The 14950-nt window shown below is 44.3% G+C and overlaps 1 protein-coding gene across 1 annotated transcript; it reads left to right on the top strand.

The window, feature by feature from the left end:
• Positions 1-137: 137 nt before the first annotated feature.
• Positions 138-14909, top strand: HSPD1 (heat shock protein family D (Hsp60) member 1). The gene is made up of 12 exons (XM_083709321.1): positions 138-449; positions 2614-2789; positions 6025-6277; positions 7495-7577; positions 8061-8156; positions 8365-8458; positions 9490-9658; positions 10391-10490; positions 12375-12620; positions 13082-13256; positions 14242-14420; positions 14522-14909. Exons 2-12 carry the CDS (start codon positions 2616-2618, stop codon positions 14666-14668), a joined length of 1716 nt encoding a protein of 571 aa, XP_083565447.1. The 5' UTR covers positions 138-449; positions 2614-2615; the 3' UTR covers positions 14669-14909.
• Positions 14910-14950: the final 41 nt, after the last annotated feature.

Here is a 14950-nt window from a genome sequence, read left to right as displayed (position 1 = left end):
TCTTGAGCAAGGGCGAAGGGGAGCGGAGGTGACGCAACGCCCCGCGCAACCTTTCGCGAGCATGTCCATTCCAGAAAATTCTGGAACCGCGGGGCCCGGGAACCTGCGCGAGGCATAAACGCCCGCGGGGCCTTTTGCGTTTTGAAACCCGTCCAAGCGCATAGCGCAGGCGCTGCAAGCAAGAGAGCCCCGCCCGCTCAACCCACCCCTGACGTCTCCTGCTCCCGAGGCGAGGATTGGGCGGGGCGCGAGGGTTATGCGGCCAGGCTGGTTCCCGGGTTCCCTTCCGCGCCAAGCTCTCACGTGGGCTCTGGAGCGGGGCGGAGGAAGGGGCGGGGCGGCGGAGGAGAGTCGCGAGAGAGCCGCGCTGCTTCCCAGGCTGTGCGCGTGCGGTCCGAGCTGAGCCCGCTGCCGTTCGTACTGCAACCACTTCCAGCCGCCGCCAAAGAGTAAGTGGGCGGCGGGGGGGGGGGGCGCGAAGGAGAGAGGAAAGGAAGAGATTGACCAATGGGAGTGGGGAGGGTCCTGTGCGTGAAAACGGTTTTTTCCTTCCCGCATGGTCTCCTGACCACCCCCCTCCCGCCGCACAAAGTGGTTTAATCCCCATAGGAGAAAGGGTAGATGGGATCAGGGAACTCCTTATGCGGGGGACGGCGGCGGAGACGCGTGTCTCAGATCTTGATTTTATAGAGACGTGGCGGGGGTAGCGGGAGAGAGAACCCATTTATATCGGGGGGGGGGGGAGAAGCGGCCTTTGCAGCAGCCACGCCAAGCCTCTCCTTCAGGCCGGGCGCGTTTATTCTCGCCGCTCCCCTGTCGTGTGAATGCGCTCACACGTGTGTTGGGAGATGGAGGGGCGGGACCTGCGAGTCTTCCGTGCCGAGGTCCGATCCCCGATTTGACGGGTTCCGCTTAGGCTGAACCCCCCCCCCAAAAAAAAATCACAACCCTGCGAGGCTCTCGTGATCGCTTGGCCCTTTTTTTTTTTTTGCGTGGCTGCTTGGGACCCTGGCACGTGCTCTGGCGCCCCTCTGCGACTTCCCTGGTGAAGCTGCTGCTGCTGAAGGAGACCTTTTCGCGTTTTTTCCTCCACGTGAAAGGTGGGGCTTCTCCCCTCTCTTTCCCACCTCCGCCCTAGGGGGAAAGGTGGGCCAAAGTTAGCCTTCCCCTTGCATTGCATTGCAGCGCTGCCCTCCTGGCGGCAGGGGGAGGCGTGGGTCCGCATGACCTTGTGTGCCGACCTGATGGTAGGAAAGAGCACGTGTGGGGGGCAAAGGATACGCTGGGCTTGTTCATTGAACTTTCTTCTTCCCTGTTTTCTCCTCCTGAGGCCTCTTTCCTCTCCCACCCATTCCATCCCACCCCACCTCCCCGTTTTCTTTCATCTGCTTTTCCTTGATGACCTGAGCAGTTTCCCTATCTCCATTATTCCTGGTATTTGGTTGGTTCAGTATTGTAGTTCCCTCCACTCCTTTGCGTTGAAACTTAACATCAAGGTAACTAATTGGAATCAATAGGATACCCCTTCCGATTTGTAGGACCCTAGAGTCAGAAGCGTCCCTGTGGGTCATCTAGACCAGTGTTTCCCAACCTTGGGCCTCCAGCTGTTTTTGGACTACAACTCCCATCATCCCTAGCTAGCAAGGCCAGTGGTCAGGGATGATGGGAATTGTAGTCCAGAAACAGCTGGAGACCCAAGGTTGGGAAACCCTGATCTAGACTAATGCCCTGAAAAAAGCAGGGGTATGCAGCTGTTCTGTATGGGGATCAGACCTGCAAGATTGGCATTTTCAAAACCAACTGAGCTATCTAGATATGCCCCATTAAACAAGCGTTTGCTCAGTAGTTCCGATCATGTGTATATGTGCTAAAACGCACATGCACTCTGTTGAAATGAAATCAGTGCTGAAATTATATAATACTTTCTCCCTCAGGATAAATATGTATGCCAGGGTTGTGAAACCTGGTTCCCTCCTTTTGTTACACTCCTAACATTCATCAACTGCACCCAACATAGGCAGTGGTTAAGGAGCAGTAGTCCAGCAATATCTGAAGGGCCTTAAGGGTTCTATGCTAGCATACAGGGCTAATTGGTGTTAGCACATAAAATAATAGAACTTTAGAGTTGAGGAACCCCAAGGGTCATCTAGTCTAGCCCCCTGCAAGCAGGAATCCTGCCTACAGCTGTCCCTTGGTGGGCTTGACACCTGGTTAACAGTCATTGTGCCACCTGAGGGACCTTCAAATGAGCAACCTGTATGGGTACATACTGCTGCATTGCAGGGGGTTGGACTATGTTTTTGGGACTACAACTCCCATGATCCCTAGCTAACAGCACCAGTGGTCAGGGATGATGGGAACTGTAGTCCCCAAACATCTGGATTCCAACTCTGATTCTTATGGCTCTTGCCGGTCATGCATTGCCCTGTAATTCAGTTGCCATTTTTCAAAAGGCAGTGCTTGCATTCAGATGACTTTAGCCACTTTGTGTACCTTCAAGCAATGGTCGCGACCGAGCTCATGGCTACAGGCATGGAATGCTCTCTAGCAAGTGCCAGATAAAGCAGTGGTTGTGTTGGCACTGATTTCTTTTAAAATTTCATTCGTTTGTAGAAATGCTCCGTTTACCAACAGTGCTGCGTCAGATAAGGCCGGTGTCCAGAGCACTGGCCCCGCACCTCACGAGATCCTATGCAAAAGAAGTTAAATTTGGAGCAGATGCTAGAGCTCTGATGCTGCAGGGCGTTGACCTTCTCGCTGATGCTGTGGCCGTCACCTTGGGACCAAAGGTACTGAAATGGCTTTACTTGCTGTTATGCAGAAGCTTGTGCTGAAGGGATGAGCATAGTCCAAAATATATCCTACATGCTTGAGGTACGATCCAGTCAAAATTAAGAGCTTTGGGGTCTGACTGGTTTTTCAATGAGAGAGGTGATCATGTGCTTAAATAACCTTCCAATGGAATCATTGGCGCTTGAAAGTGCTTCACTTTGACTGGACCTTGTCCTTTGGATCCTCTTTAAAATAGTTTGCTAGAGCGTTCCTGTAAATTTATTGCCACTGGCATACATACGTGACACGAATTAGAATTTGTTGCCTGGCAAGTAGATGAATGAGATAGCTGGGACATGTTCTTTCATGCATTCTCTCACTTTGCTATTCCTTTGCGCTAAAATCCTCAAAGGTTTCAAGTCTACATGGCAGCTGCATATATAGCTAGTTTGAGAGAGGCAGAATGCATCACTCACTTGGTCTCCGTTTTGCCTTAATGGTGGCTAGACCTTCAGGCATCAAGAGGCGTGTGTACAAGGTGGCCTTCATCTGAATTTTTTTTGGGTTTCTAAGGCCAGCCAGAGGAAGCAGCAGCAGGGAGTCTCGCTAAGTATTCTAGATGGAACCTTGCAATACGCTACAGACATGAATCTTTAGTAATACGTAAAGTATCGCAGTTAACCATTAACAATCCCAAAGCTCTGTCTGTCTTCATTTCAAACACTCACTGCTCTTCAGTCACATGCTGTCCCTGCCTCTCCTGCTCCCTACTTTAGTTTCCTACACCTGTGTAACACATCCCTCTGCTCCTTTGTAGTCCACTTGTAGAAGTCCATAAATGTGCTCATCACATGTGATAAAATGTGTTTAAAGTGAGCAAAAGTCCCAACAGTACTCTGGACAGTCGCTATCCTTCCCCTCACAATGAACAGAGAGGCTCAGGAAAAAACTGGTGATATTTCTTTGGTGAGCTTTTTGGCTCAGTGCAAAGTTAGAAAGTTTCCTACAGCCCAACTGTGCCATACGATATCTTAGTCAAGCAAGACCTTTTTGCTCAAAGAGTGTCATTGTCAGCAGTGGGCAGAAAGTTCGGCTGGTTACCAAGGCTAATCGGAATTGGTGGACCCTCGTTTTAAGCGTTTCCTCTGATGTCCTCAGAGCTGGTCTTTTTTTTTTTTAATTTTTACTAATCTGATAAATATGACAAGGTGATTTGCATGCAGACAAATTCTTAGAAAAAATTAAAATAAGGTACAAGAACAACGGAGTTTAGGTATAAAAGCCACACGGTAACGAACAACTAATTTACATTTTGTGTTATCTATGCCAGCAGTTTAAATGGAACTATTCCTTTACATTCACATTATCTGTGCCCACACTCCCTTGGGACCAAAGGTACTGAAATGGCTTTACTTGCTGTTATGCAGAAGCTTGTGCTGAAGGGAAGAGCATAATACAAAATATATCCTACATGCTTGGGGTACGATCCAGTCAAAATTAAGAGCTTTGGGGTCTGACTAGTTTTTCGCTGAGAGAGGTGAGCATGTGCTTAAATCATTGGGGTGTAAAAGTGCTTCACTTTGACTGGACCTTGTCCTATCCGTACACATGGATATTATTATTATTATTACGTAAGATATTGCTGCTGCTGCTGCTGCTTCTCCAACATTCATGGGTGATTTCAAATGCACCATGTGTACGGATAAATATTATATATTGCTATATAAATATCACAAAATATGCCCCTACAGGCGTTGCAGCCGTGGCTGATGTGCTACGGTTGTGTCAATAGGTGGCAGAGAGGAACAAGCTATGTCTACGCTCAGTGTTCTGCAACCCGTGAGCACTCAGAATGATTAGTAGCTTGACAGGTGTCCCATAAATAAATATCATACAGTGAAGTTTTACAAGGGTCCTGTTAGAGCAAAAAATTGTGTTTATGTAGCAGAATGTCTGTCTCATAATAATAATAATAATAATAATAATAATAATAATAATTTTATTTATTTATTTATACCCCGCCCTCCCCAGCCAAGGCCGGGCTCAGAGCGGCTTACAAGCAAAATAAAAAGATGAATGATTACAACTTAAAAACAAAAATAAAATGCAACATTAAAATAATGGAACATTAAAATATTAAAATGTAGCCTCATCGCAGGAGGAGAAGGAAAAAAAAAAAGAAAAAAAAAGAGAGGGGGGAATCAAATTGGCTCCAAGCCAAAGGCCAGGCTAATTAGCATTAGCTATCCCCATATCTGTTCTAAAAGGTAGAGGGAGCCCCTAAAACAGATTTTTTTTTGGTGGGGGGGGGGGAGAGGTTCCATTGTGCAAGTGTAAATACTTCATTCAACATTAGTTGAATGCCTGCTAAAAATATATTTGTATGTATATATGTAAAACCTGAAGTTCTGAGCTGTAAACATTGGTTCCATGTGTATATCGAGCATCTTGACATAGCTCTCTGCTTACTAAGGGACCATCTGCTGTGTATCTGAAGAAGTGTGCATGCACACGAAAGCTCATACCAAGAACTGACTTAGTTGGTCTTTAAGGTGCTACTGGAAGGAATTTTTTTTTGTTTTAAGTCTGTAAATGTTAGCCAAAGCCGGATTGTGCTTCAGCTTCAAGCCACACAACACAGTTAAACTAGTGGAACTTGCTGCTGCAGGAGGCAGTGACGGCAACCAATTCAGTTGGCTTTAAAAGAGGGGTGGACAAATTCATGGGGGAAGAAGGCTATTAATGGCTGCTACCCCCAGTGGTTTTGCTTTGCTACCGCAGCTGGAGGTCACAATGCTTCCAAATTGCAGTTGCCGCAAACGACAGGAAGGGGGAGCACTCTGGTGCTCAGATGCTTATGGGCCTTCCACAGGCAACTGGTTGGCCACTGGGGGAAAAGGATGCTTGGTTAGATGGGCCGTTGACCTGATCAAGCAAGCTCTTCTAATCTTCTATAATTGTGACATTGTAGAGTTCAGAGGGTCCTATAGTCCAACCCCTGCTATGCAGAAATCTTGGCTGAAGCATCCATGACAGACAGCCATCCAACCTCTGCATAAAAATCTCCAAGGAAGGAAAGTCCACCATCTTTCAAGGGATTCTGTCGCACTGTTGAAATTGATGCAAGACATTGTTGCAGGCAATGGAGGGTGCATATCTGCCTTTCTGGAAAGTGTTGCGGCTTCCAGCCTCAGGAAGAAATTACCTTAGTAATCCAGTGTTTCATTGTGCGTGTGTGTCATGTTTTTACAGGGGAGAACAGTAATTATTGAACAGAGCTGGGGAAGCCCTAAGGTGACGAAAGATGGCGTGACAGTAGCCAAGTCAATTGACTTGAAGGACAAGTACAAAAACATTGGAGCCAAGTTAGTTCAGGATGTTGCCAACAATACCAATGAAGAGGCGGGAGACGGTACTACAACCGCAACGGTACTGGCACGTTCGATTGCCAGGGAGGGGTTTGAAATGATCAGTAAAGGAGCAAATCCGGTGGAGATCAGAAGAGGTAATGATGTGGATAACGTTGGCTCACACCTTGGAATTTGTTTTCAAAATTATGTACCAATGTCGCAGAAACATGACAAGGTGCTACTTTCGTGAAAAGAAAATGGGAAGTGGGGTGTCTAATTTTCTGGTCATAGATATGCGTACACCCCTTCCTCATACGCAGGCGTCCAGCGACCCACATCCAGTGGAGCTGTGGGCATGCTATTAGTGTTAGCAGAGTATCATCAGGAATTGAGTCTGTAGGTATTTGGCATTGCAAAAGCTTCTTTATTTACAGCGGATCAAAACAACAAACATGGCTGAGTGTGAGCAGCAGCTTCACACACGTCTCCTCTGTCCGAAAGCAGAGAACAAAGAGAAAGTACAAAAGCACATAGAACGGAAGTACAGTGTCTGAGTCCTGTTCCCACACTCCTATCACTATGGAATGTGGATCATGAGATCCAACAGCAATGAGAGAATTAAATTACTAACAATATATTTTGACCCCTGTTAAAGCACATTGGTCAGTGAATTATTGTATATTGTTTCTGGCGACAGCTTACGTTACGCGTTGTTTACCGAGCGTAATGGTACCTGGGGTTTATCAGTCTTTAATAAAAGAGGCACATAAAATGCTTTTGTGGTCGTCTTCAAAAGCGTGAAACAAGTGTGTTGAGGATTAAGTTACTGCCCAAAATGAGTAGCGCATGCTCGCAGATAGGCAGTCAAAATAAGCAAATTGCATCTTCATCTTCATCTTCCCTCCTATTGCTGCCTTGTGTTGCCTGGCATTTTTGGTTCTGCCTCCTGTGTTGCATTTTTGGTTCTGCCTCCTGCTCTTGCCTTTTTAAGGCAGAGACAGATTCGAGTGAAACTCCATGGCATCAGATTGGCGTTTCCCTAGCTGGTGAAAAGCCCTTGATGCTGGAGGTGGAGGTAACCAATGGCACAATGCACTTTTTTTTATTAGGTGAAGAACGCCTCCTAGTGAATGCTTTTTGGGGGGAGAAATTCATGATGCAGGGAAGAGGAAGAGGCAGCTCTATAACATGTGTGGACCCTATCTCTTCCCGGTGTTTAATGTGATAACTGCATCCCAGCAGTCAGGGATAATGCATTGTATGATCATTTATAGCCTTTTTGTTGCTCTTGGAGCATAGTACGATGGTTAAGTTTTGTTTGCTGTTGCCTATGCAGATTGTTTAATTGCATAGCTGTACCGTGTTCCCTCAGGGGTGATGCTCGCTGTAGATGCTGTAATTGAGGAATTGAAGAAGTTGTCCAAACCAGTCACAACTCCAGAAGAAATTGCTCAGGTAAATGCTGTCTCTTTTGTAAAACAAACATCTTCCTTCTCCCTGCTACTTGTATATCGTGTGGGTGCACCGTTTAAGAGGGCTTGCTAAATGTAATATTTCACTCCTTGTATCTGTGAGAAAATGTTTTAGACGCTACAGTGGTACCTCGCAAGACGAATGCCTCGTAAGACGAAAAACTTGCAAGACGAAAGAGTTTTTCGGTTTTTTGAGTTGCTTCGCAAGACGAAAACGTCTTGCGAGTTTGTTTCCTTTTTCTTAAAAATGTTAATACCCAGGGAATCTGTGCTTTGCAAGACGAAAAATTCGCAAGACGAAAAAACTCGCAGAACGAATTAATTTCGTCTTGCGAGGTACCACTGTATTCCTTAAATTTGCTTTGTAATGCCTCTGTGACTATGCTTTCAATACCCCAGCCTCTTTTTTTTTTTAAAGTAGTATTTGTAGCTAGTTCACACAGACCTCTCTCTTTTTGTTGGGCAGGTTGCTACAATATCTGCAAATGGCGACAAGGAAATTGGCAACATAATCTCTGATGCCATGAAAAAAGTTGGACGAAAAGGTGTTATCACAGTTAAGGTAAGGGTAACTCTAGTAAGGTGTCTACTTATTGTATGCCAAAATAGGATACTAGCTCATTGTTGAGGAAAAGACCTCATCGTTGTAGAAAAAGTGCACCATTATGGGGGAGCCAAAGATCTAAAACAGAAAATGAAGCAGCTTGTTCTGAGATGGCTTGTGCGCACAGGGTGTAGCTAATTTTCATGACCTTTTTTAAAAAAAACAGGACGGAAAAACTTTGAATGATGAATTAGAAATTATTGAAGGCATGAAGTTTGATAGAGGCTACATCTCTCCCTACTTCATTAATACAGCCAAAGGTAAGTTAGAACAAGACTCACACTGCTTGTTTGCCTTAACAGCTTGGTTCTGTTGGAATAGACTAAACACAATTTTAAAAAAAATCTTAGTAATGTGTTCCTTTTTGCCTCAAAATAGAGGTGTCTGCAAATACTAGAACCTACTCCCTAATTTACAGAATTAGATCTGTGACACAAGTTGTGCCACCTTTTCTGGCATGTGATGTGGTTTGTATATACAGATAAACATGCAGGGAAAGGTGAGAGCTCCCCATGCCACTTGTCAGGAACTTAATCTAACAATCCAACCCTTAATGAACCTCTTAGGGTTCTTGATGGAATACTCTAGGGTTTGCCCTTTTGCATGCTGTTGCTGATGAAGCTGCCTCACAAATTATAGGTGCTGGAACTCTCATACTTGCATTTTATTTGCATACTTGTAAGTGAGGAGGCAAATTTGGGTACAGGCAAAAAAAAAAAAAAAAGATTGCTACTAAAATAGGTAAAAAATGGAATCCAGCTTTAATCTTTCCCACAAGTAACAAATTATATTTCTTTCAAGCAGCCTAATTTAGAAGGAAGTTGAAAAAGCTTGTTTTGTTTCGACCGTTACACCATTGTTAAAAATTTGGAAGCCAGAAATCTTTGATCTGCTGCAGATCACAGAGAGATCTACCGGTAGATCCTGATCTACCTTCTGCCCATCCCTGAATTAAAATAAAATACTGTTATGTTACTGGTTTTAGGTAAACAAACTGTGTAGCATTACACCAGAGTATACTATCTTAATCTTAAAATTCAATTTTGCAAGAATTAATGGTCCTGTTTTTGCATGTCCTTGGGTAGCATTTAAACAGCACCAAGTTCAAAGAAAAGTTGTATGTTAGAGACCATTGAAAGTCTGCTGTAATTGGGCATGTTTTTTGAAGCGTTTCAAAGGAGGTGGCTGTATAATGGCTATGGTAGGATCAGAAGCTGAGGAATGTTCATAGTCACTGTCTCTTGAGAGAGTACTTTGTGATTTATTTCAATAACGTTGCTTTCATCTGTAGGACAGAAATGTGAATTCCAAGATGCTTACGTGTTAATCAGTGAAAAGAAGATTTCTAGTGTTCAGTCCATAGTACCAGCTCTTGAAATTGCCAATAATCACCGCAAGCCTTTAGTTATTATTGCTGAAGATGTTGATGGAGAGGCCCTCAGTACCCTTGTATTAAACAGGTAGGCGTGGAACAAGTATCTGTCTTTATTTTTAACACTTTTGAGTTTAATCCCTTTCATCTTCCTTAGTAATCTTGCTGCAGAAAGGGGTAACTGTTGCAGGGAAGGGCAAAAATCTTCGCTATAGTTAGATAAAACATTTTCTTTTTCCAGGTATTGTCTGGTCCAAGAAATTGTACACTTGATGGCCAGATCATAAGGGAAATAAGCCTTATTGATTGAAGTAGAACGTCCATAGAAGAATATTTAGCATTGCAGATCTAGTGGGCTTAAACTATGTGTGGGGGGGGAGAGATGTTCATCAGTACAGTGGTACCTCGGGTTACAGATGCTTCAGGTTACAGACTCCACTAACGCAGAAATAGTACCTTGGGTTAAGAACTTTGCTTCAGGATGAGAACAGAAATTGTGCTCCAGCGGCGCGACGGCAGCGGGAGGCCCCATTAGCTAAAGTGGTACCTCAGGTTAAGAACAGTTTCAGGTTAAGAGCGGACCTCCAGAACGAATTAAGGTACCACTGTAGTCTTCAGCCTTTAATATGAAAACAAATTTAAATCCTGACAAATAAACAAACAATGAATAGCAGATCACTTTCATTGACTTTCGGTTGAGTTTTCAGTGTTGTCAACTATGGAGAGCCTTATTTTACCAGAACACAGTTGTACCATTTCGGAATAAAGATGTGAACAACTGATAACTCTGAGTGCTGACTTTCTCTCCTTTTTTCCCCAGACTGAAGGTTGGCCTACAGGTTGTTGCCGTGAAAGCACCCGGTTTTGGTGACAATAGAAAAAATCAGCTTAAAGATATGGCAGTTGCTACCGGTGGTGCTGTAAGTAAATTTTCATATGTATCTTAAGTACTAACACTAAATAATTAGCATGGAATACTCATTTACCAATTCCTTGCAGAGCCATCACTGATTATATGTACTTTTCGAACAAAAGACGTTGGATGTTAATCCAGATTGCCATAGGAACATGGGAACTTTATACAAAGACAGGCCATTGGGCCACCTAACTCAGTAGTCTTCGTCTTCCTAAGAACCCCAACCAACTTTGTAGACCACCTTTTTTAAACCATATTTGTATTAAGGTTTGCGACTACTGCAACTTGGGCTATGACTTGTTACGGTGGTGGGGAACCAATATAATCCTTGGCTCTTGGCTGAGATTAATGGGAGCTGTTTGAAGGCCTTCTGGGAAATGATATATAATGAGCTGAAAAAGGTATTTAAGTATACCTTCACTAAGAAACCAGAGGCCTTCCTTTTGGGCATTGTCGGTCAGAAGGCGTTAAAGAAGGTCCAAACATTTTTCATGTACGCAACAACGGCAGCAAGGATACTCATCGCCAAGAGTTGGAAAACTCAAGATCTACCCACGCTGGAAGAGTGGCAGATGCAACTGATGGACTATATGGAACTAGCTGAGATGACTGGCAGAATCCGAGACCTGGGAGAGGAGAGGGTCGAAGAAGATTGGAAGAAATTCAAGACTTATTTAAAAAAACATTGTAATTTGGTTGAATGTTAAGAAAGGATGCTAGATCATAAAGAATTGTGCACCACTAAACTAGATGGAATTAAGATGATAAGTAAGTTTGAGGAAAAATTATAAACCTATTGGAGAACTAACAGATTATATTTAAATGAACCTGACACAAGAGTGTAAACAAGACGATAAATTGCGGGCAAGAATTGACAATGATGCAAATGGGAGTGGGAGGTGGGAGGGAGTCCAAAGATGTTAAGAAAGTATGTTATGATATATGTTATACTGTTTCTTTATCTTTGCATTTTTATTCAAAAATCTTAATAAAATATTTATTAAAAAAAGAGATTAATGGGAGCTGTTGTCCCAATGTCTGAAGGGTCATAGGTTCTCCACCTGTGCCAGCTGAAGATTGTGATCTAGCTCAGTATAATCAACAGAAGTTTGGCAGATGTTTTCCTGGGGTTCAGGCAGGAATCTTTCCCATTTTTGCCTAAAGATGTCAGGAGTTGAACCTGGCACCTTTTGCATACAAAGCATGTGCTCTACAACGGAGCTACAGATGTGTGCCAGTTTAAAGAAAGCACCATGCGCTGATCAGTTGAGCCTGGCCCAAGCCAGGCTATGCCCTGTTTACCGTTGCACACACCATTGGTTGTTCAGTGCTGAACATAGCCCTGTTTTCCGGTCATAAAAGATTTGCTTAGAAAATAGATAACATTGCCAGTGTAGACTCTGTGCATTAAGAGACCAATTCAGAATGTGAACGTAACTGGCGGAGACATTTGTAGTGGTTGAACCCAGGTTGCGAGTCCAAATCCCATTCAGCCATGAAACTTGCTGGGTGACTTTGAACCATTTGCTGTCTCTCAGTCTAACCTACCTCAAGGTGGTTGTGGGGATAAAATGCTGAGAGCAAGAGCTTTTTATGCAGTGTTGAGGTCGCTGAAGGAAAGGTGGGGTATTACCGTAGAAGTAAATAAAATAAATCAACCAAATTTTGCAAACGTCCAGAAAGCTGTTACTTCCTGTTGGTCACTTTGCAATTACAAGTACAGAAAATCTAGGTGAAGAATTAAGAGTGTTATTAAGCCCATTCACTGAATTTAGTGGGGCTTTCTTTAGGATTGCATTCCCAATGAAGCTGTCCGAATGAAACCAGCTAATCAGTAATTTGAAAAAGCCGTGGACTTTTAAAAGTATTTAATATTAATCTGTTTCAGGTGTTTGGGGAAGAAGGCTTGACCATAAATGTAGAAGACATTCAACCTCATGACTTTGGCAAAGTTGGAGAAGTCATTGTGACGAAAGATGACTGCTTGCTACTTAAAGGAAAAGGTGACAAAGTACAAATTGAAAAGCGCATTCAGGAAATAGTTGAACAACTGGAGGTTACAACAAGTGAATACGAGAAGGAGAAACTCAATGAACGCCTGGCCAAACTTTCTGATGGAGTAGCTGTACTAAAGGTGAATCTACGTATTACTATTTTATTTATTTATATTTATTTATTTACTACTACTTTTATTTGTTGCATACTGCATAAAATTATTTTACTATTATATACTACCTTGGAAGTCAAACTGGATCGGTTCTGGAAGTCTGTTCGACTTCCAAAACGTTCGAAAACCAAAACACGGCTTCTGATTGGCTGCAGGACATTCACCAAAAGTAGATCACTGCACAACAGTAGCCCTTTTTCCCTGCAGGTGCAAGTAGCTCTCTAGGCTATAAAGTGAGAATAGTAAGCCAGTGCCCCCCCCCCCCAGATGATGGTGGAGTCTGACGCTCATCAGCCCCAGCTAGCCTGGCCAGAATGAGAGTTTTGCAGCCCAGCATTCCCTAGGGAAGGCTATAGAGCCGTCTTTGTGAAATAACTTTCAGATTAGAGCTCGGAACAGCAGCCTTAAAATAAGAATTCTTTTCTTAGGTTGGAGGAACGAGTGACGTTGAAGTGAATGAGAAGAAGGACAGAGTCACGGATGCCCTCAATGCCACTCGTGCTGCCGTAGAGGAAGGCATCGTCCTAGGAGGCGGCTGTGCGCTGCTTCGGTGCATTCCGGCACTAGATACTTTGACTCCAGCCAATGAAGATCAGAAAATTGGTAGGTGCACTACACATGCTTTAAAGAAATGGAAGTAACAGTTAAGGGCTTGGATCCTGATATAAGCTAACTTGAGGTTCCCCAGCACCTTCTCAGGGTCCAGACAGTTGAGTGGGCAGGAAACTCCTTTGGTTAACCTGTCTTTGAATTGCTCCTATTGGCTATGTTGGTGGATGTTAAGGTAAAGGTACCCCTGCCCATATGGGCCAGTCGTGTCCGACTCTAGGGTTGCGCGCTCATCTCGCTCAAGAGGCTGGGAGCCGGCGCTGTCCGGAGACATTTCCAGGTCACATGGCCAGCGTGACTAAGCGGCATCTGGCGACCCAGCAGCAGCGCACCGCACACGGAAACGGCGTTTACCTTCCCGCTATAAAGCGGTACCTATTTATCTACTTGCACCCGGGGGTGCTTTCGAACTGCTAGGTGGGCAGGAGCTGGGACCGAACGGCGGGAGCTCACCCCGCAGTGGAGATTCGAACCGCCCACCTTGCGATCAGCAAGTCCAAGGCACTGAGGTTTTACCCACGGCACCACCTGCGTCCCTGGTGGGTGTTGGGAGTCCCTATATCTGGATTCCCTCAAGGTCACCATCCCTTAGAGCAGGGACTGGGAACCTCAGGCTCAGGGGCTGAATATTTCAATTTTAAGGATGCTTCTTGCTTGCCTGGGTAGAAAATGGGGGGGAGGTGTTGAAACTGGCCTACCATTAGATAACAATTTTATTTACTGCTCTGTCCATCACTGGCATATGTCCAAAAGGTTGTGCAGGCCAAAGGTTTCCCCAACCCTGATGTGGGAGGTGTTAAGATTTTTGAAAGGGACAAAAGGTCTGCTTGTTCTTGCAATCCTCTGGCAAGCGTATGTATAGGATCGAGAGAGTTGTTATAATCTTTGTTGGCTCCCTTGCTGGTAATGGGATTTCAAATGTACCCATTCTGTTGCCGAGACTAAGTTTCAGCTAACATCACTTACCTTTTCCTTTAAGGTATTGAAATTATCAAGAGAACACTGAAAATTCCAGCAATGACTATTGCCAAGAATGCAGGCGTTGAAGGATCGCTGATAGTTGAGAAAATCATGCAAAGCGCAGCCGAAGTTGGCTATGATGCCATGCTTGGCGAGTTCGTAAACATGGTAGAGAAAGGCATCATTGATCCAACGAAGGTAAGTTCTCGTATTTCCCAACGGGCCTATCATTGCAACACAATAGATAACGAGCTGTACCAAGTGTCTCACTGAAATATATCTTAAACTTCTTTTTTTAGGTTGTAAGGACAGCCTTGATGGATGCAGCAGGTGTTGCTTCCCTTCTGTCTACAGCTGAAGCCGTAGTAACCGAAATTCCGAAAGAGGAGAAGGAAGTTGCCATGGGAGGCATGGGGGCTGGCATGGGAGGTGGTGGCATGTTCTAATGCTCAGCTACAGCGATGTCCCATCATGGAACTACAGTGAGTGACTTGACAGTTTGAAGTAAAACTTCAGGTCAGGGTGAAACAGGATGGATAGTGACTGCAGAAGGGCCGGTGTTTGAAGAATCACTGTAACATCAGTTACTGGGTTTCAGTTTAGACATGCATAATCGTTTACAGTCATTGTCCATGCCTACAGATAATTTATTTTGTACTTTGAATAAAAACATTTGTACATTCCTGACACTGGGTGGAAGATCCGTGTACTAATGCTGTGCTCTAAAC

The sequence above is a fragment of the Podarcis gaigeae genome (assembly GCF_964106915.1).
Source record: "Podarcis gaigeae genome assembly, chromosome: 1".
In the NCBI taxonomy this organism is placed as follows: domain Eukaryota; kingdom Metazoa; phylum Chordata; class Lepidosauria; order Squamata; family Lacertidae; genus Podarcis; species Podarcis gaigeae.
The sequence above is the reverse complement of the archived record's forward strand: the minus strand, read 5'-3'. Positions and strand labels throughout refer to the sequence as shown.